Source organism: Heloderma suspectum, chromosome 8, assembly GCF_057233095.1.
Source record: "Heloderma suspectum isolate Gila_16-S chromosome 8, 16-S_ref, whole genome shotgun sequence".
Lineage (NCBI taxonomy): Eukaryota > Metazoa > Chordata > Lepidosauria > Squamata > Helodermatidae > Heloderma > Heloderma suspectum.
The window spans coordinates 15,687,725-15,710,833 of record NC_139465.1 but is presented as its reverse complement, the minus strand read 5'-3'; the positions used below and the strand labels follow the sequence as shown (position 1 = coordinate 15,710,833).

At 41.3% G+C, this 23,109-nt stretch overlaps 1 protein-coding gene across 2 annotated transcripts in view; it reads left to right on the top strand.

Annotated features, from left to right (window-relative positions):
- The window catches only part of TENT4B (terminal nucleotidyltransferase 4B), a 59,858-nt gene extending 44,208 nt beyond the window's left edge, over positions 1-15,650 (top strand). Inside the window, exons 6-12 of one of the 2 annotated variants that reach the window (XM_084812994.1) lie at positions 4,263-4,391; positions 5,578-5,791; positions 8,025-8,151; positions 8,248-8,351; positions 12,045-12,232; positions 13,739-13,906; positions 15,079-15,650. In XM_084812994.1, the coding sequence (XP_084669120.1) occupies positions 4,263-4,391; positions 5,578-5,791; positions 8,025-8,151; positions 8,248-8,351; positions 12,045-12,232; positions 13,739-13,906; positions 15,079-15,255 (1,107 nt within the window). In that variant the 3' untranslated portion in view covers positions 15,256-15,650. The remainder of the gene's footprint in view (positions 1-4,262; positions 4,392-5,577; positions 5,792-8,024; positions 8,152-8,247; positions 8,352-12,044; positions 12,233-13,738; positions 13,907-15,078) is intronic. The other variant, XM_084812995.1, reaches the window with a different exon arrangement.
- Positions 15,651-23,109: the final 7,459 nt, after the last annotated feature.

Here is a 23,109-nt window from a genome sequence, read left to right as displayed (position 1 = left end):
CAGGAATCCAAGTCAGAGCATCCCTGACAGATGGCTGTCCAGCCTCATCTTGAATGCTTCCAGTGTGGGAGAGCCCACCACCTCCCTAGGTAATTGGTTCCATTGTCATATTGCTCTAACAGTCAGGAAGTTGTTCCTGATGTTCAGCCGGAATCTGGCTTCCTGTAACTTGAGCCCATTATTCCGTGTCCTGCACTCTGGGATGATCGAGAAGAGATGCTGGCCTTCCTCTCTGTGACAACCTTTCAAGTGCTTGAAGAGCACTATCATATCTCCTCTCAGGGCTAAACATGCCCAGTTCTTTCAGTGTCTCTTCATAGGGCTTCGTTTCCATTCCCCTGATCATCTTTGTTGCCCTCCTCTGAACCCTCCCCAGCTTGTCTGCATCCTTCTACCAGTGCTGAGTAGAGGGGAACTAGTACTTCCCGGGATTTGGAAGCTTATTATTTATTATTATTGCATTTATACCCCACCTTTTTTCCTCTTGCAAGGAACCCAAGGCGGCTTACATTATCCTCCTCCTCTCCATTTTATCCTCACAACAACAACCCTGTGAGGTAGGTTGGGCTGAGAGTGTGTGACTGGCCCAAAGTCACCCAGTGAGCTTCCATGGCTGAGTGGGGACTAGAACCCGGATCTCCCAGCTTCCAGTCCAACACTCTTGCCACCACACCACACTGGAAGCTATGCTTGTATTAATCCAGTTCCAAATAGCATTTGCCTTTTTTGCAGCCACATCATATTGTTGGCTCATATTCAGCTTGTGATTGACAACAATTCCAAGATCCTTCTCGCTTGTAGTGTTGTTGAGCCATGTATCCCCCCATCTTGTAACTGTATTTGGTTTCTTTTTCCTAGGTGCAGAACTTGGCATTTATCCCTATTAAATGTCATTCTGTTGTTTTCTGCCCAGCGCTCCAGTCTATCCAGATCACTTTGAATTTTGTTTCTGTCTTCCAAAGTATTAGCTATCCCGCCCGCCCAATTTTGTGTCATCTGCAAATTTGATCAGCATTCCCTGCACCACCTCCTCCAAGTCATTCATAAAAATGTTGAAGAGCACTGGGCCCAGGACTGAGCCCTGCGGTACCCCACTCGTTACCTCTTCCCAGTCTGAGAAGGTCCCACTGATAAGCACTCTTTGAGTCCGATTCTGTAGCCAACTGTGGATCCACCGGATCGTTGTTTCATCTAGCCCACTTTGAGCTAGTTTGCTCATCAGGATATCATGGGGCACATTGTCGAAAGCTTTGCTGAAGTTGAGGTATATGATGTCTACAGCATTCCCACAGTCCACAAGGGAGGTTACTTGATCAAAAAATGAGATCAGATTCGTCTGGCAGGATTTGTTCTTGACAAATCCATGTTGGCTTCGAGTAATCACTGCATTGTTTTCAAGGTGCTTCCAGATGGATTGCTTTATCATCTGCTCCAGAATTTTCCCAGGGATTGATGTTAGACTGACCGGTCTGTAATTCCCAGGTTCCTCCTTTTTACCCTTTTTGAAGAGAGGAGACAACGTTAGCCCTCCTCCAATCATCTGGCACTTCACCCATCCTCCATGATTTCTCAAAGAGAGTAGACAGCGGTTCTGAGAGTTCTTCTGCCAGTTCCTTTATTACGCTGGGATGCAGTTCATCTGACCCTGGAGATTTGAACTCATTCAAAGTAATTAGGTGTTCCTTGACCATATGTCTATCGATCTCAAGGTGCAATCCTGGTCCTTCAGTCTGTACTTCGCCTTTGCCGGGGGGGTCCTAGACCCTCTTTTGGGAGAAGACTGAGCCAAAGTAGGAATTGAGCACCTCTGCCTTTTATCATTTTGCCATCCTTATTGAATAGCTGAACAACCATTTCTTTCCTCTGCCTTTTACTATGCACGTATCTAAGAAAGCCTTTTGTTGCTTTTAGCCTTCCTGCCTAACCTCAGCTCGTTCTCAGTTTTAGCCTTCCTGACGCCATCCCTGCAATTCTGTGCTACCTGCCTGTACTCTTCCTTTGTTGCTTGTCATTCCTTCCACTTCCTATATGTGTCCTTTTTTGTTTTCAGGTCATCTCTAAGCTTTTTGTGAAGCCACATTGGCTTCTTCTGTTGTCTTCCACCTTTTCTTCTTGTGGAATTGTTTGTAATTGTGCCTTGAGAATTTCCTTTTTTAAGAACTCCCACCCATCTTGGACTCTTTTTCTCATTAGAGTCGCTTGCCATGGGACCTTACTGATCATTGTTCTGAGTTTATTAAAATCAGCTTTCCTAAAATCCAGGGTATGGATTTGGCTACACTCGACTTTTGCTTCCTGTAGAACCATGAATTCAAGTATAACATGGTCGCTTTCCCCCAGAGTTCCTGTAACTGCTACTTTACCCACTAAGTCATCTCTGTTGGTTTGGATCAAGTCAAGGATAGCCAATCCTCTAGTTCCTTCCTCTACTTTCTGTAGGAGGAAGTTATCCGCCACACAAGTCAGGAATTTCCTAGAAGGGCCATGGTTTGCAGAATTTGTCTCCCAACAAATATCGGGGAATTTGAAGTCCCCCATTACTGCTACATCATGCTTCCTTGAAACTTTGGCTATTTGCTTTTCAAGAGTTTCATCCTCGTTAAAAATTACATAAATAAGTTGAACCTCTCTGCGACTGCCATGACTATTCACAGAGGAACAGGAAAGCCAGTGTTAACATTTGCCTGCACGTATTGGTAAGAAGGACAATTGGGATTTGTGAGAATTTATTTTTCAAGGGATTCAGAACTTTTCGCAAAGCACGTGGCTCTTAAGTGGTGCTTGTCCTTGTTTTTCATTGTTCGCTCTAGAGGGCACCAGAGGGTATGCATATGTGGCTACAGTCAGGATTTTTAAATGAGGCTTTCAGAGCAGTTTTCCAGGGTATGTTTTTCAGGTCTGAGATCTGCTTGCACAAATTAGCAAGCAAGGTTTGGCCTTCAGTATCTTGTCCTGACTCTTTCCACCTTGGTAGTAAATTCTTCTACCTGCAGCATTATCTGAGTTCCCAGGAGACTTTTGTTGTAAATAGGCAGATAAAGTTTTAGGGTAGCCAAGAGCACTGTTAACTGAGAGGGCAGTTAGTATGCAGATACAGGCAATTGAACTTTGGTTTGCTGCACATAAACTGTTTTAATGTGCAGGAAATGCTTTCTTAATGGCTTGATGCTAAATTGTGTGTGCATTTATTTATCTTTGTGAACTTAATGTGGTTGGAAAAGGCAACCTTCATTTTGGGTTGAAACTAAGCCCATAAATATTGTTGTTTGAAATATTAGGGGTAGGTCAGTGATTATATAATCATAGAATAGTAGGGTTGGAAGGGGCCTGTAAGACCATCGAGTCTAACCCTCCATGATCTAGGGATGGATGCAAGTGGCAGCTTCTCCCTGGCTAATTTAGTATTCTTTTGCCAAACTGGGAGCTAAAGTTGTGTGTGAGGGAAGGAATCTAAGGATAGGGAGGAACTTACTAGCCTACTATGCGTGGTAGTCCCTTGTCTTCCATTTAAACCAGTAGCAAATCAGGCAGATGGTCCCCATGTATCTTGCAAGAGCTGGGCACACCAAACTCTTGGAAAACCGGAAGTGCCCATAAAATGGAAAATTTACTTGTACAAATACTTGGATCACTACTTCTTGCTGTTTCTTTCCTCCTGCTTCCCTCCCCGCTGCAACATCCCTGGCTCACAGTTCAACTGTTTAGGTTACCTGGGAAATATATGCAGTAGTTCGCATCAGTCAATTAATTTGAGAGAGAGAGAGTATATATGAGTGTGTATGTACAGCTGGGTAGGCAACCTGGTGCCCTCCAGATTTTTTGGACTACAATTCCCATCAGCCCCAGCCAACAGGGTCAGTGGTATGGGATTGTGGGATTTGTAGTCCAGACTTCCTGGAGGGCTGTATAGTTTACAGACCAATTACACAGTCTACAGAGTTAAACAGAGTGACATACCTACTTCAGATACTTTGCTATTAATTCCAAGGGTTTATTTATATTCTGCTGTCAATTTGTTATGCGCTTTAATAGCAGCAGCCAAAAATTTTTGCTGCGTTTTCTGTAATGTAAGGCCTGTTATCTGCTCACAGAAAATGGACATAAAAACCAAACAACCTCCCTGGGTAAAGTTCAAGCAGTGGAAAATAAATACTTCATGTAAGCGGTAGTTACCATGTTATTTCTAGCAGTGCGAGTGACAGACCTGTGCTTTTTATATGCAAAGTGGAAGTCTGATTCCCACCTCCTTTTTTCTCCTGCAGAAATATCCTGTATTGCCATACCTAGTTTTAGTATTGAAACAGTTCTTATTGCAGAGGGACCTCAATGAAGTATTCACAGGGGGAATTGGATCTTATAGTCTTTTTTTAATGGCTGTCAGCTTCCTCCAGGTAAGTTGAGTGAAATTATTTCCTGATGGTTCATGAATGGCCTTTCTCTGCTTTTAAGTGTTGTATTGCACACAATAGTTAATATAATAGGTTGCAAATTGAACCTATTTCAATATATATAAAAAAATCAGTCTAATTTAATAATAATAATCAGCCATTGGCTATAATAACAAAATTATTACTATAAAAGTCACATAAAATAAAACTTACATTATAAAACTAATTAGTCCTGCAGTTAAATTTCCTGTGTAGAACCACTATTGTTTTAAAAAAAAACACTGTTTTAAAAAGAATAGCCCTTCAAGAGTGCCTGCTGGCAGTGTTTTGCAATCCTCTTTAAAGTACAATTTTATTTGTATGCCAGTTCTACCAGGTACACATTTATTTTATTGTGAAGCGGGTCATAAATATTCCCGCTTCACAGATGCAGAGCTAGAACTAAGATGGGTATTTGGGCAGGATATTTGGATTCACATCTCTCAGGTCTCAGTTTCAGCTTGCTGTTCAGTGTGCTACTTTGGCCCAGTTCGCATGATCAAACAGCCCATGGCTAAGAAACCATGGGTTGTCAGTGAGCGAACATGCTGGCTCTCTCCTGCTTCTGCTTTCTGAAACAACCTATCATTTGTTGTTGGGTTAAAACTCTGGATTGTTTAACCCTAGACAACCCAGAGTGCCAGCTTCACACATCCCGACAACTCGGGTACAGGGCATTCCTGGGTTGTTTCGGAACGCTGATTCAAAGCGGAAGTGGTGAGCGGGTGGGAGGCAGTGCGCTCACTCGCACCTATGCAGCCACACCAATTCCTAGTTGTTTAACCCAGGAATTGATGTTATATGCGAACCAAGTCATTAACAGCTTCTTTGAAGAGGAAGCAGCACACATAGATCTTTGGTATTTTGTGTGTCTCGCATTTTTCAGTCTCATTCCGTCATAGCAATACCGTGAAAGTTGAACATTTATTGGGAAAATTTGTTTGAAGGGCTTGATGCATTTTGCATTGAACGTATTTGTCTTTTTAACAGGGAGTGTAAACGGTTATAAATGCTTTTTGTGGAGTATTTGTACTATGTCAGCTATCAAACAGAAGTGTTTGCATTTTACCATTTGAGTTTAGTTCTTAAATGGACTGTAAAGGTGTCTGGAGATGTTTTTTAAAGCATTTTTGATGGTTTTTTTCAATAGCTACATGCCAGAGAAGATGCCTGCACCCCTAATGCCAACTACGGTGTCCTTTTAATAGAATTTTTTGAATTATATGGACGTCATTTCAACTACCTGAAAACAGGAATCCGAATAAAGGATGGTGGTTCATATGTGGCCAAGGATGAAGTGCAGAAGAATATGCTGGATGGCTATAGACCATCAATGCTATATATTGAAGATCCACTACAACCAGGTATTAGGGCTTTTCACTATGCCAGAGGAAGATGTTTAACTTAAGGATGCAGAATAGAAGCAAACGGAAATTGTGAACTCCTGATTCATTTTGAAAACAAGCTTATTTGTGAACCTATGTATAGTCATAATTCGTTAGTAGAATGGTATTTTGATCATATCGCCAAATCAAGATCTCACCAAATCATTTTCTCTTTAACTATATGAATAATAATGGGCTTGAGGGAGTGTTGGTGGGACCGATCTGGGTGAATGTATTTGAGGCTTGCATGCATGTTCTAAGGGATACATAAGCTAGAATTAGCAGCCTCATCTCCATTTTATTTTATTTTATTTTATTTTTTGTTTAAAAAATAATTCCTGTCTTTCCTTCAAAGTCTAAGGCAACTAATGGTCTAAAAACAGTAAACAATAATATCAAAAATAAACAGAAAACATGACTAGAAGCACAGTTAAAAGCCTAAAGCAGCAGGCTAAGACATAAATACTAAAAATAGAGAGCATCAGTTAAAACAAAAGTAGTACACAAACAGCAATGGATAAAATATAATTATTAAAATGATCTCATGGCAGGGCAAAAGATTATAAGCAAAGTTAACATATCTTATAATCCAGAAGCCTTCCTAAAAAGAGAAAGGTTTTCTCTGCACAGGAGAAAGCCATCAAAGAGGGTGCAGCACAGACTTCCCTCAGGACAAAGCAGGAGCTCCAAAGTGTAGATGTAGCTACTGACAAGGACCCCTCCTTGGTCCAGACCAGATGTACTGCAGTGCAGCTGTTTCAGCAAGGGAGTCACATGATCCCAATAGTCAGCCTCACTTCTGGACCTGTTGAGGTCTTACCACATTCTGGACTGATTGAAGTTCCTAGCAGCCCCATGTAGAGTGCATTGCAGTAATCCACATGTGATGTTACAAAGGCATCTCATGTCTGTTTACTTCTGCAGTGTATTTTAGTGTCTTGTAGCTGCATCCCTTCCTCTTACGATTTTGGATCACTGACTCTGCTCCCTTGTGGTGTGTATATCCTGCTGGCCAACGATACTGACCACGGTGTGGCTCACATGTTCAGTTAGCCCAGACTTTCCCAACCTGGTCCCAGATGTTGTTAGGCTACAGTTCTCATCATCCCCAGTCAGCAAGTTCAAGGATGATGGGAGCTGTAGTCCAATGGCATCCAGGTGAGGAGAAGCGGAATTAGCCCAAAGTGAGGCCCAAGGAAGGATACCATGATTTATCTGTGGGCTTCTTCTTGCTTGTAAGCTAGGGAGCTGAACTTTTTGTTAAAGATCAGATTCCATCAGAGGATTTACATTGATTCTAGCTCTTTATTGCTCAGAAACATATACTTTTATGTCTTCCCTCCCCTTTCTTCCCCTGCTAAAGAAAAACAAACCCTGAATACATACAATTAGGGCGCAATCCTATCTAGATAGGCGGCCGCCTCCGAACTTGGAGGTGACCGCCTATCCAAAGCAAGGCAGGAGAAGCACAGGGGAATTGTTCCCTCCATGCTTCTCCTGCCCTGCTTTTTCGGGTAGACAGCCGATTGTGGCTGTCTAGCCATGGGAGAATGGAGCAGGGAAGGAGGCTGCTGTATGACACATTGGATGTTCTGTACAGGCAGTTAGGCTCTCCCCGCCCCAGAACGCCCCCCAGCCATCCCCCTTTCTGGCTGCTCCATGCTCCTCTTGCGAGCACAGAGGACAGGGCTGTTCCGCTCTGCCTCCAAGGCAGTGCAGAAGTGCAGGGAGGTCAGTTCCCAGAAAACAACATACCTTATGGCCATTGAGCCGCTGTCTAGCAGCCATAAGATTGCTCCCTTAATGTATTTATTTAATCTGAGGTTGGTTCCGAGCGCGGAGGATGGGCTTTCTCCGCGCTGCCTTCGAGGTCAGTTTTCCAGTTGGGGGAGGTCAGTTTTCCAGGAACCGACCTCAGAGCGCGGGGAGGTCGGTTCCCAGAAAACAGCATATCCTATGGCCGTCTAGCCGCTATCTAGCAGCCATAGGATTGGTCCCTTGGTGATTTAATGTTGTGTTCATTTTCATTATTTTTATATCTGTAAGAGCATTGGTAGCTTCTTGTTGGGCAGATCTGGGGTCATTTAGCAAACATTTAAAGCCTCCTAGATTGGGTGATGTTGTGTCTTATTCATAGAAAGTTTCTTTATTACAGCTGTGTCTTATTCATAGAATATGTTTCTTTATTACAACCACTCTAATTGTTTTTAAGGTAATGATGTCGGAAGGAGTTCTTACGGTGCCATGCAAGTAAAACAGGCCTTTGATTATGCATACGTTGTTTTGAGCCATGCAGTATCACCGATAGCTAAATATTACCCCAACAACGAAAGTGAAAGGTAAACACTTTGTGTCCAAGTCAAATCTATTAGCACTGTCACACGTTTCTCTTTTAAAAATCCAGTAACCTTTTCTTTCTCTTAAAATGCTCACAGTATATTAGGAAGAATAATCAGAGTAACGCAAGAAGTGGCGACATACAGAGATTGGATATCAAAGCAATGGGGAATGCAGAACAACACAGAGACATCATGCAATGGTAATATTTTCTTACATTTAAGCTTGTAGAACACTTGCAGCATACAGTTCAGTGATACTTTGGAACTGTACAGGTTTCACACATTAGCCAGCAATATAAGACTTACAGTTTTCATTTTAAAACAAGTCGTTCATCTTCATGAACTGTAGTCAGAAGCTCGAAAAGGTAAACAGGATCTGCTAAAGGCTTGACCTGGCAGTAGCACCTTCTCATGACATAAATGATAAACAGCTGGGTCTAAAAGGAATCAAAAGCAGCATAATCTAAGCCAGCTGTTAACTAAATCAGGGCCAGCCACTCCCAAATATTCCAAACAGCATTAAGCCTTTATGAATTATGCAGTCAGAAGATCCAGACTAGTAATTTGTCACAAGCAGAGAGCTGGAGGTAGAAGAGACCACAGTGTAAAAGGTGGCTGAAAGAGAGAGATGCAGTTTTTTGTTTATTTATTACATTTCTGTATTGCTCAATTGCCGAAGCTCTCTGGGCGGTTGACTATGCTGTTCAGACTAAGGCAGAAATTCTGTGCCTGTTTACCTGGGAGTAAGCTCCATTGAACACAGTAGTAGTAAATGTGCAAAGTATTGCATGTGTGGAAGTTAGGACTGTCCCTTTATTCAAGTATACAAGATTTGTCCCCAATGGAGATGATTGCTAAGTTTTAGCTTGTGTGTGAGCATTAGAGGTAGAGGCTTCTTTCCTAAGCCTTCCAGGATTCAACCTTCATGGAAACAGACATGGGAGGCCTGAAGTCTAAACATGCACCAAGGCAGTTCAGACATGATGGAACTTACTAAGCCTGAATAAACATGCATAAGGTTGCACTGACAGGCACAAACAAGCAGAGGCAAGACAATAGGTTCATGGTTCAGAGGGCCCAAAGAGTTTATTAGTTGATTCCTTCAGTAGAGTATAAAGTACGGCAACATTCTCAATGAATTGAGATGTAGAGATACACTAAACTGTCCATATTTGTGGCAGCCACTGCTCTGCACAGCACCTGTCAAAACCTGCATCTCTCAAAGCATATATCTTGGGCATGTGCCTTTCTGGTTAAAGAGATAACTTCCCCTTCTCCTAGGAGTTGCCCGTGTGTGTTGCAAGGAAACGCCCTGCCAAGTGGCCCACATTACATTACGTTGTGTGTGCAAATCCTGATTAACAGAAGTTTTGCAGATTTTTAGGTTCCATCTCTTAAATAAAGCTGTGTTTCTCCGACAGCCACTTTTGCTGAATCATTTATTGGGGCCCCAGTTTGGAAACCTTAGTTTGTTCATTTTGTTCTATTAAAACATTTTATACCACAATTCCAAACTCTCAAATCAGTATGCAGCCATCAACAACAAAACCCTTGCTGCTTCACAATATTTAAATCCACTACGTTTCACTTAGCTTTTCCATTATACTATCCTTTTTTTAAGTTACGGCAACCTTGGTGTGTAATTAATATGGCAAAATGATAGGAATTTTGGAGAAACACACTGCATTGCTCACTTCTGGGGGTTGAGTGAGAGCCCTGTGGAAGACCTGTCAAAATGAATGAAGGTTACACAGGACCAGTATTTGGGTAATTCCATACAATCCTTAGAGAAACACTTAAACTGGTTCAACTTAAGTTGATACTCCTGTCCAGTGAAGGTTGCTCATGACTAAATCCCATTGGAAGCAGTGGAACTTAAGTGGGTTTATGTGGACTCCAGCACTGTTTGAAATAAGTGTAATTTTTTTAAAGCAAACTTGAACCACTTCATGCTCCAGGTATTCCTCAACAGTAATGAGGCAAATTGTCAGAGTTTCATCTACCCCACCATTTAATCTATCTGTCTTTCTTACTAAGCTATCAGGTGTCCAATTTATCCCTATTGAAATGAATGGGAAAGGGAAACAACGAAATACCTAAGCTAATGGGTTTGTTCTGTTCCCAGCAACTTCTCAAAATAGGGTAGGGGAAACTTTAGTATTTTGCCTGTACCATAAATTCCATTTTTATGTGGTTATATCACTTCAAGAGCATTGGGGTAATCTATTTTGGATTTTGTGAAATCATCATCATCTGTATAATCCTGTGTGTGTGCGCACGCACGCACACACACATGGCAAAGGACTGTATGGGTCTGTTGAACCACGGGAGTAAATGTTACTTTAGGTAATTAATTCTGCTCAAAGTTGGCTTTATTTTGACACAGGAGTTAATGTTCTCCTAGGGCAAACTTGCAATGCTGATTACTTGTAATGTTCTTTTGTGAAAGAATCTTTATTAGACTTATTGAGGTACATAATGGACCTCATCCATTATTTACTATGAGCCCAGTATTTCACCGAGACATTTTTTAGGTTTCTTTTTGTCTTTCTCTTCTGTTAACATTGTGGGGTCCAACGTACCCTGATACTTTTGTCTTAAACTACGTTTTTGGAATGCAGTACTAGTACCATCTATTTTTTCTGTTAAACTGTCATTTTGAAATTAATCATAATCTTGATTTCCAGCTAGGAATCTAAGAGGTCTGTTGGACCCCAACAGCAGACTGATAATGTATGTGTGTGTGTGTGTGCGTGCGCGGGGTGGAGGGAGCGGAATAGGGTTAGGTTAGTTGTGATTAATCTGTTCCATTGGTTTCAGTGAAACATAATCATAACTTACATTGTTTGGTTCATAGTTTGGTCTGTACATAACGTTAACCCATGGTTTATGTAATCCATGGTTTGTTGCCCTACCCAGGGTTTGTGTAGCAGATGATTGATCAAACTGTGGTGTGTTCTCAATCCCTGGGTTTGTTTCCTTCCTCCTTCACCTGCTCCCTCCCAAATGCCTTTGTGGCGCTATACTGGCATGTAGAATGGTTGGTTATTGTTTTTTACCACTCTTTCCTGCCACTTCTGTAGTCTGGAGAAACAGCCCATGGTTCTGGGTTTGCATGTAACAACAACACACGGTTTAAACAATTCAGAGTTCACAGCCCAACAACAAACTGGGGGTTCCCTTTCTGGGTTGTTTGTGGCTAGCAAACCACGGTTTGTTAGCACAGCTGTATTCACACATCACAACAACCCAGAATTCAACAACCCATATCATTGATTAGCATTATGTACAGACCAGACCACTGCCTCTGATACAATTGAATAGTTGCCATGAATATGATTTAAGGTTGCCATTATTCATGACTGAAATTAAGAACATAAGAAGAGTCATGCCGGATCAGACCAAAGGTGCATCGAGTCCAACCTTCTGTTCACACAATGGCCAACCAGCTGCCTGTGGGAAACTCACAAGCAGGACATGAGTACAACAACACCCTCCTGCCCATGTTCCCCAGCAACTGGTGTACAGAGGCATACTGCCTCTGATATTGGAGGTAGCATATAGCCATCAGAACTAGTAGCCATTGATAGCCTTATCCTCCACTAATTTGTCTTATCCCCTTTTAAAGCCTTTCAAATCAGGGGCCATCGCTACATCTTATGGTAGGAAATTCTGTAGAAATTGCATATTCTTTTTTACTAGATCCATCTCTAGTACAGTAAACAGTATATGCAAAAGTGGACATTAATTTCATTTACAAGCCATGAACCGGTTGAGAAGTGTTTTTGCATGTTGTGTGTTCATCTAACAGAACACAAAGCCATCTACAGTTGTGAGTGACTTTGTTGTCTTGAAAGAGTGCTTATTCCGTACCTAATTATTTTTTGCTCCAGGTAATGGGGTGGCCTTGATAGTAGATAACCAACAGCTAGACAAATGCAACAATAATATTTCTGAAGAAAATGAATCACTAGGGAAACCTAGAAATAAAACCTCGGATATGCCAAGCAAACACTCATCAAATTCTTCATCAGGTCCTTTGTCATCATCATCTTCTACGCTTTCCAGCTCCAGTGATGTAGTAAGTATCATGTTATGGTCACCTACAACCTGTGGTTGTATTATTGTAATGCACTCTTAGCTGTTCCTGAAGACAGTTCAGAATCTTCAGACTATTGTCTGCAGCTGGACCACATTATACCAGTCTTTTATGTATCTTCACTGGCTATATCATTTTTCATAAATGCATCAAATATACACTGTGGATTAATACAAAGTGATCATTTCCTTATATTGAGGCATGTAATATTGCACATGTACATACATGTGTAAAACCACATGCCCTAATATCTGAAAATGATCACTGTGTATTAATTCACAAATGGTATAAATTTGCTTTCCTGAAGAAGTGCACAGTTCTTATGAGCCACTGTGTATTCTGCCATGCTCAGTTGGTTGCATATGCACACTCATGTGTAATACCACATGCCCCAAGAACTGAAAATGATCATTATGTATTAGTCCACAAATTTGATGCTTTTATGAAACTGGCACAATTGATCAGCAATGTCATTGCACTAAAATGCACCCCTCCAGCGTTTTATGGCATTCCAATAGGGACTTAGTGATATTCTAGTTTTTATTGTCTGGGACTACAAAACACAATGGATAGTGAAGCACCTGTTGGTCCATTATACATGGCTTTGTTCGCCTTGGTGGGTCACAAGTTGGGCAAGCCTGGTCTAGTGGAGCTGGAAATGGGAAGGAATAAGACAGTTCAACCCTTTCTTTATAAGTAACAAGCTTTTATTGTGTTAGAGGTGCCTAAAATACCAGCTATTTTGCATTTGCTAGATCCGGGGGTATTGCTCTTGAGAAATGAGCAGACTATCGGGGGGGATGTGGCCTGGGGAAGGGTGTGGCCCTCTGGATCATCCCAGAGGGCCAGATTGGGACCTCGGGCAGGCCAGGTTTGGCACAGCGTCCAGAGGTTCAACATCTCTGTTCAAGACGATCCATTTCTGAAGAAGTGAGAAGGCTAGGGGAGAGTTCTCGCTGGACAGTCCAGTTTCATGTTCTGTTCTCTCTTGCCAGTTTTTGTTTTTGTTTAAATCTGAACAGTTTTTGCAGGTCCGACAAATACTGCTGTCCCTGGTAACTGTGAGGGAGGAGTGAGGCCAAGGTACCATGAGCGCTTAGGGATGCAAGTGCAACAAAAATGCCATTTTCCGCGTCCGCCTGCCTTAAACGGCATGTAGTATTGAAGTTTGAATGATGACTCAAATAATTTTTGGGTGGACTTTTACAGCCACTGCAACCTTTTTAAAGCCCATTCTTGTGAAGACTATTTGCATTTTATGGGCATAAAATCATATTTAGGAACATTCCCAGACTAAACATGGTTCTGATAGGTCACAGGAGTAAGGAGTATATAGGGTGCCCTTTATCATTTGATTTTTGAGAGCAGTCTTCTCTTACTTATTTGGTAGTAATTTTGAAGATGCTGACCATCTGAAAACAGGCTTACCTCTCCTGTTTTTCCCCGTAACTACAATATGTGTTCCTATTGATGCCTGTTTCCTGACAGGAGTCTGATGGAACACCATGCAAAACCTCTAAACAGCTGGGCTGCCGCCAAACTACAGCAAACAGAATGGCAACTCAGGACATATCATCACTGGGATCCACGCAGTTGAGTGGGAAAATACCAAGCAGCCAAACAGTGAATACAGCCAGTGTTGCAAACAAACCCCAGGTTGGTAGGGCATTAGCCTCAATCATATCGGATCCCTCCCTCCCTCCAGTGTCTGAAGTGTGTATACAACCTTCATCCGCCCCCAAGGGATTCAGTACAGCATTTTGTGGGCTGCAGAGCTTTTGCAACCTTGGGCAAAAACTACCTTAAGGTTGAAATCCAAGAATGTGGGTCTTCCCCCCACTCCCCCTGGATCAAGTATTAATGCTAATAGGGACGCTTGTTTCTGCTACTCAAAATCCTCCAGTAATAGGAAAGGATATGGAAAACGGGCCTTGAGGAATCATAAAGGAATGCACAGGCATTCAACATTTTACATCATGGAGTACTTCTGGGTGTTTACTGCATCACAGCTATAGTCCACTCATTTTTAAGAGGCAGCTACGTGACATCAAATTGTCCTCCTTTGTTCCTTCCGTCTTTTTTTTTTTCCAGACCACAGAAAATCAACTTTTTTTGAAGTGACGAAGCAGTAGCGCAGTCCCCACAAGTGTAGGTCACCTTAGCACCATTCTTCCATCTTTTGACACATCGTTTTGGTGAATGCAATGAAGTATCGAGCAGGTGAACTTATCACCATCAGTCTATACTTCAGCACATCTTTGTTGTTACCTTTACGATGGGAGTCACTTTAGCTGTGTGGGTTTTTTTTAATCAACCTTTTTCTCTTTTAAAAAGAAATTAAAATATAAATGAAAACATGTTTTGTGCAACTTATTAAAAAAATTGATGGGAAAGAAGATTCTGCCTTTTCTGTCTTTCCAGTCAGTGTTATTTTATCACTTTTGCTTCCCCCCTTTTGTTTTATGTTGTTTTCCTTTTCCTTTTTAGCATGATAGAAGTAATCACGGTGTATTGCTTAATTTTTAAAAGCTCTTTAGTGCAGATTTTAAATGAAAAAAATTTAAAGGGCTGTATACAATGGGTTCTATCCAGTGTCAGTTTAATTTAAATCCCATGCATTTCAGTGGGTCTACTCTAAGTAGGACTAACATTGGGTACAAGCCAAAAACTGATCAAAAAACTTCCCCGGTCCTTATGTGACTTCACCCCTTTTGTGGAAGCAGTGTTCACTGCTTCCATTTGCTCATGTGACTGTGGTTCAAGTGGTTATAGTGTAAATGAATTTTAGCTGGTGTTCATGCTGGCTTTGTACTCTCTCTGTCTTGCAGCATGGATCCACAAGGCTATTCCGCACTTCTTCCAACAAAGGCTTCCAAGGTCCAGGAAATTCAAGCCATGGTACCTCGGTGATGAACAAACAGCACCAAGGCAAAACACACCAGTTTTACCACGGCAAAAAGAGGAAACACAAGAGGGACGCAGTCCTTTCGGATCTTTGTAGATAGTTTTCCTATCTGACAATTTGACTGTTCTTCTGTGTGCAATGATCTCATGCTACAAGAATAAGTTTGGACAGCGATTCCCCAGATCTTCTCTGGAGTCTCAAGACTGTTGAAACGTTGATTAGGAACGCATTTAAGTTTTTTCCAGCTCGCCACGGAACAGATCATGAAGACTGATAACTGCAAAAAAAGGGCGGGGGGTGGGAGGGAGGAGGAAGAGGAAGGCCACTCATCCGATGAGTCATATGCTACAACAGGGTCGTTTAGGATATAAAAGCTTGAATGTAAAATAAATATCTCCCATCAACTTCTTTGCTGACCTGTAGGGGTAGTACTCAGTGTGTTTAAGGGGTTGGTAATAAACTAAAATAAAAAAGGATGAAAAGTGAAAAAAATGTATTTTGAGGGAAACCCAAAGTTCAAAGGAGTAAATTCGTGCATGATAATTTTAAAATTATTTTTGCATATATTTACCATTTTATTGTGTATCTATAGATGACCATATAGGAAAATTGACATTTGTAATAGTGGATTTGTTAATACTTTTTACATAACATTACCGTTGAAATTGTAGAAACTTTTTTTTCCTTTCCTTTTCCCTCAGGATTAGTTTAATTTTTTTTAATCTGAATTGTCAGCTGAATGAACATCAGACAAATGTAGTGAGTAACATGGCTCAGAATTGTGGTTTTCCTTTTAGCATTGAAATAATTTAAGAGCACATTTATGCGTCTGCACAAATTGCTTCTCTGAAGGGAAAAAAAGATAGACGCTGGGGTAAGGACTTGTTTATAAAGTGTACAAATACATTCTGTGTCAACTCTGATCTTGTATTCCTCTCTTGGGAGGAAAAATGAACTTTTCACCTTGTTTCTAAAGTGCCATCATCTCAGGCAATGGGGTATTCCAGGTTAGTTTTCATCAGAAATCTTTCTTTCTTTCTTTCTTTCTTTCTTTCTTTCTTTCTTTCTTTCTTTCTTTCTTTCTTTCTTTCTTTGGAAACCAAGCTACTCTATTGGGGGAGAGGGGAACACTTAGCTGCATTGAGGAAAAACAACTCAAGTTTGTTGGTGATGTTTGTGTTTTGGGACTTCCTCTAAATCCTGTGCCTTTTATTATTTTGGTGACTTCATCCCCATCTCTCACCTTTTTGCTCCTTTCTTTTGCAACTTTGTATCTTTTTTGCTTAAAAAAAAACTTAAGGAGAAACAACTGTTAAGGCAGTTGAACAAAAATTACTTTAGTGTTATCTCGTTCCCTTTTAGATATTTTTAATCCACCCTTAAATAATTAAATGGTCTTCAATAATGGAAATAAATTTGTATTGCTGTCTATAAAGAGCTGAAACCTTTCATATCCAAGTATTTCTTCATTGAATTCTCCCTCCCAACCCACTGCTTAAAACGTTTGAACATTTCCTAGCTCAGCCGTGCTGTGGATTTTAAGACTGATGAGAAGTTCATGCTATGAATGCAAAATGGAATGTGTAGAGTTATAGTCACTTGCATTGTTTGCAAAAAAAAAAAAAAAAAAAGGATTTGGAGCACTTTAATTAATAGAATGTAAAGTGACATTTACTGTAACATTTTTTTCTTTGAAGAAGAATGTGAGTGAGTGTGTGTGTTAGTTCAGTATGTAAGACTGTTCAATGTATCAAGTCTGAAGAATGATGATCCTTTTTTGAGGAGTAATATTTGCTTTTAGATGTTTCTTTTATAAATTACAGACCAACTTGACCTTTAATAAGCGCTGATCAAGTGCAAAAGCTTTTAAAGTAAAATAATGCGACACGACCAAAAACTGTCATGACTGAAAACTAATAAAAACCACACTCTAGGCATGGGCAGAAGGTAGATCTCCAGATGTATTGGACTTCTGGAGATCTACTTTCTGCCCACCCCTGTTCTAGATGGTAAAGCATTTTGACTTCCAAAAAAGGAGGTAAAAAACTTAGCCAACATAATACTCAAGAACACTAAGCTTAAAAAAAAAGAATGTTAACTTGACAATGTGTTAAATTTTAGATCGACATTTTGTTCCGATCATTTTTTAATCAAGATTTTTGTTAACTAGAATTTAGTACAAGGCGTCACATTATGCATTATCAGAGTATTTATTTTGAGTTAAAAATACATTTTATAACTGTATAGGCCTACCTTCACTGCTTTGGGAACAAATTCTAAATTATATTAATCCAGTATTACTAGCTGCTGTTATCAGACGCTGTTACAAATGTGTAATACACAGATCTGTATTACTTAACCACACTGAAGTTTTTTAATTTAATTTTTTTTAAAATCACCCTCATTGTTGGAAACAAATGTTCTGTAAGGATGCAGAGGTTGGTGTTCCAATAAGTATCTGATTATTTTAATGTGGTGGTAGCGGGAAGATAATCTTGATTCCATTTGGGAATCTTAGGTTTGCCTCAATTTATGGTTTTCATAAATTTTAATGGAAAAATAGCTTTTCCTGGACTGCTCAAGTTTCATTTTGTAAACAGTATCTTTCTAATAAAAGAAGACAACGAAGAAAAAGCATGAAGGAAAAACTGAGGTATTTACTTTGCCTCAAATAACCAGCATTGTATTCATAAAATACTGTATATCTAGCAAATCTTTATTTAAACCGAACAGTTGAACTGTTCATTTTTTCAATCTGAAGTAAAAAACAAAAAAACTTTCAAGACCTCTTAAGTTTTGCCTGCTCATTTATCTTGTACATTTCATCTCTGTATTCAACTTAAGTCTAATTCCTTTTTTGAGTTTCAATACTTTTTTGTGAAAATTTTGTGAAATATATATAAAAAAATAAATGTTTCAAGACAACTATGTTTATTATTCATGACATCTATTTCCCTTTAAAGGCATATGGTTTCTTCCCCACTTTTATTTTACTAACAAACTTCAAATGGCTAAATTACCACATAATAGTGAGGGGGTGGGGGTGGCATAAATAAATCCCAAGAGCCTCTAGATGAATGACAGCAGACTCTCTGGACAAATGCTCAAGTGGTAATTTAAAGCCATTTCTGTGCTGCAATGTGCTTTTGAGTTTTGCCTTGAAACACCAGGTGGGGAGAAGATGATAGCAGAGTGTAAGAGAGGCAGGCATGAAGACCTGTCATAGGAGAGGCCTGCCTGGCTGCCTCTTTCCAGCAATACTGAAGTACCCCATTGCCCATGTCTGCACATTGGCTGGCTGTGATACAGTGCGTTTTATTTTCCACTTAGTTCCTACAAAGGATCTCCACTATACGAGGGCATTTGCTGTGATTTTTCCGGGGGGAGGGGCGGGGTGGGGGCAAACCTGCCCAGCAGTTTGTAGTTGTAATTGGTGCGTATTATGTGCACCGCTACAACACACCTGTGCACTTCGCTGGTGTGTGTTCTTTGTTGCTTAGCATCTCATTCTATGACATTTACACAGAGTAGTAGAAAGTGGTGAGAATGGAACAGCACTAATGCAGAATCTAAGAACAAGAGGACCCTCCTCCCTCCCAAATGTACAACATAGTAGAGCTCTCTTAAGATGATCATAAAGTATATTTTGTGGCATCACTGCCTTTATCATAAGATTGACAACTTCACGTGACTTGCCCTAGAATGATTTTCTTCGTCTTGGAAACATTGGTGAACACTCTCTAGAACAGTCTTCCCCAACCTGGTGCCCTCCAGATGTTCTGGACTGCAACCCCAGCATTCTGGACCACTGGCCATGCTGGCTGGGGCTGATTGGAATTGACGTCCAAGACATCTAAAGCGCACCAGGTTGGGGAAGGCAGCTCTAGAGAGTAGCAGTGGGGTCTGGAGGGCACGGTTAGTATTGGGGGGTGGGTAATGTGACCTCAGCTCGCAGCCCACTGCTAGGCTCTGCTCTGCAGGCAACAGACAATAGATTCAGGTACCTTCACAAGAGGTTTCTTTATTTCTGCAATCATGAGAAAAGCCTGTGGAGCTGCGTGGCACGCTGTCTCAGCTCAAAGGCCAAGACTAAAGAAGGAAGGAGTGCATGAATCCTGTGTTCTTGGCTGCACCAGTACAAACTGCCAAACCATAGTTTGGTATTGTCTGAACCACACCACAGGTAGGCAGAAGCAAGAGCCTGCAAGGTTAAGTTCATTGTTTATTTGAGGGTTTAGCAGAGAGCTGACAACCGGAGAAAGAGGAACTGAAGGGTACAAAGTATGGTAATACACTCAACGAATTGAGATGTAAATCCACACTTCCAAACGGCCACAGAGACTTAGAGGCTCTGCTCAACACAGCATGTCTCAAAACAGGCATCTCTCAAAGCATGTGTCTTGGGTGTGTCTGTCTGGTTAAAGAGATAACTGTCCCTCCTAGGAATAGTGTGTGTGTTACAATGAACTGCTCTGCCAAGAGAACCGCGTTATGTTGTGTGTAAACCATGACCAACAGATTTTTTTTTGTAAATTCTTTTGACAGCATTAATAGAAACATTTCATCTCTAAAGCAGACATTCAGGTCTAGTTTGTGACAGGCACTCTTGCTGAATATGTCTTTGGGGCCTGATTTACTAGAACCCTTAATTTTAGTTGTTATGCCAACTTGGCATATGGTCAATCTGGAAAGATATTCAACTTGGTCCATATACTACACTTGTCAGTTACACTTCCTATGTGCAACGATAACCATCCTGTAAGATAGATCAATTTTAACTTGGAATGCAAATGGGAAAGGAGGGAATGAGAGATTGTGTCATTCTATGCAAGACATTTATTATGTGCTCATGTTTCCTCATGGTAGTTTGCAGGTCCTTTACACGACGTCGTCATCCTCCAGGGCCTCTCCCATGCTTTGCAACCATTTTAGCAGGGTTTTTTTCCTAATGAGGAAAGTCTGGTGTTATTTGCGAATGGTGGGATAAAGCCTAGTGTAATTGTGCAATTCCAGTTCACCACAACACTATCTAGTGCTTGTGTAATGGAACATAAGGAAAGGAAGAGAAAGAAACCACCCCACCACCACCCCCTGGAAGAAACACACATGTAAAGGAGCCGATTTTAATCCTGCAATGAATCCAGAAACAGAAGCCTTGACAAAGTGGTGGGTTAAAAGCCTCATGTAGAAAAGCCCTATGGAAACCTACTGACGTTGTGGCAAAGGTGACATCTGAGCAAACAGCTCTAGTAAGTACACTGCATAGCCTCTTTATGCTGCACTGGCTAATTATACTAAGGGAGCGATCCTACCGGGATAGGCAGTTGCCTCCGAACTCGAAGGTGACCGCCTATCCAATGCAGGGCAGGAGAAGCGCAGAGGGGATCATCCCCTCCATGCATCAGCCGCCCTGCATTTGCAGCTAGACAGCCGATTTTGGCTGTCTAGCCACGGGAAATCGGAGCATGGGAAGCGGCTGCTGGACAACACGTTGGATGTGTTATACCGGATTACTGACTTCCCCACCCCAGCATGCCCCCAGAAACATGCCATTTTCACTGCTCTGCGCTTCTCTTCCGAGCGTGGAGTGCGGGGCTGTTCTGCGCTGCCTATGAGGCAGCAGGGTAGGAGGTGAAGGTCAGTTCTCAGGGAACTGATCTATCCTATGGCCATCTAGCCGCTGACTAGCGGCCACAGGATTGCACCCTTAGTGTATTAAAAGAACTGTTCCAGCTATCAAATTGTTGTTGTTGTTCAGTCGTTCAGTCGTGTCCGACTCTTCGTGACCCCATGGACCAGAGCACGCCAGGCCTTCCTGTCCTGCGCTCTCTCCCGGAGCATGCTCAAGTTCATATTCATTGCATCCGTGATGCTATCTAGCCATCTCATCCTCTGCCGTCCCCTTCTCCTTTTGCCTTCAGTCTTTCCCAGCATCAGGGTCTTTTCCAGGGAGTTTTCTCTTCGCATTAGGTGGCCAAAATATTGGAGCTTCAGCTTCATTATCTGTCCTTCCAATGAGCAGTCAGGGTTGATTTCCTTTAGGATGGACTGATTTGACCTCCTTGCAGTCCAGGGGACTCGTAAGAGTCTTCTCCAGCACCACGGTTCGAAAGCATCAGTTCTTCGGCGCTCAGCCTTCCTTATAGTCCAGCTCTCACAGCCATATGTTGCTACTGGGAAAACCATAGCTTTGATTAGACAGACCTTTGTCGGCAAGGTGATGTCTCTGCTTCTTACTATGCTGTCTAGGTTTGCCATAGCTTTCCTCCCAAGGAGCAAGCGTCTTTTAATTTCATGGCTACAGTCACCGTCTGCGGTGATCTTGGAGCCCAAGAAAGTAAAATCTGTCACTGCTTCCATTTCTTCCCCTTCTATATGCCAGGAAGTGATAGGGCCAGATGCCATGATCTTCGTTTTTTTAATGTTGAGTTTCAAACCAGCTTTTGCACTCTCCTCTTTCACCCTCAACAAGAGGCTCTTGAGATCCTCTTCGCTTTCTGCCATTAGGGTGGTATCGTCTGCATATCGGAGGTTGTTGATAATTCTCCCAGCAATCTTAATTCCGACCTCTGATTCATCCAACCCGGCATTTCTCATGATGTACTCTGCATATAAGTTAAATAGCTATCAAATACTGAAGAACAATTTCAGACAGCCATTTGAATGCTATGGTGTGCAAAAGAACAAACAATGTTCAAGCAGTCTTTGCTTCCCACATGGTGGATTGGCAGCAGTGAGTTGCGTGAACCCCATGGCTCCATTACCAAGCATCCAGTAAATGTTGCTCAGCCTACAGGCCTATTAGTGAAAACTTTGGCAAAAGAAAGTAGTTTTTGCAGTTTGGGGGCAGTATCACTGTGTAGTTACTTAAAAACTTTTCTATCTCCCTTCTTGGAATCATACAACAGCATGTGCTTTTGGCTCTGCATTGCTAAACCCCAGGCCAAGTTTTCATTTATAAGAAATAGTGAAAACACATGGAGAAATGGAGCAGGAGTGAGGATTGATTGGACAATTCACTCCAGTTTTTGGGACATCTGGTTTTGAGGGCCCTATACATGCTACTTCCCCCACCCCTAAAAATAGGTCAATACTTTTCTTTTAAAAACAACAAGAAGTGTGAATGGCCACATCAGTTTGCTTGTTTTGTTTTGGCTCTGGTTCAGGGACCCACCCCATATACTGGTTTTCTGATGCAAGTATTTATTATAAATTGTATTTATATCCTGCTTTTCAGCCCAGATAGACTTCCAAAATAGCTTGCAATTAAAATCCATTCAAACAAACAATTACAATAGAGATACATGGTGTTCTTTATGGCTATCTTTTCTAGCCCATGGTAGTTATTGGTGACGTTCTAAGCTCTTCCCTGTGGATGGAGCTCCAGATGAGGTGAGGTTCGAAGCTCTTCCCTGCAGAAGGAACTCCAGATGGATTCACAGGCTTGCTGATGATAAAAAAACAGACCTAGAGAAGCAGCCTTTCTGCTGGTTTTGCAAAATGTTATGGATTCTGGCAATGTATTTATTTGCCAACATTTATGAACTGCTTACATTAAAAGACATTTATAAGCAATATACAAGCAATATAGTATTGAAACCATAACAAAATGTGTTACTGTGTGTTACTATTTGTTTTGGCATATCTATTTTTATTTTGTACACTGCCTTGAGAGCATTCTACCCTTAAAGGCAGCCTAAAATTAATTTTAAAATAAAAAAATAAATCCATATTAAAATACTATATATCAGAATAGACAAGGAGGACAGGAGGACACAAGTGGAAGGGTGGTGTTGCATTCATGTCCAAGTTGTGGGCTTCCCAGAGACATTTGGGTGGCCACTGTGTGAACAAAATGCTGGGTTCGGTGGACCCTTGGTCTGATCCAGCGTGGCTCTTCTTCTGTTCAAGGAAAAAGACAAGATCACTGCTCTGGGAAAACCTTTTGAAACAT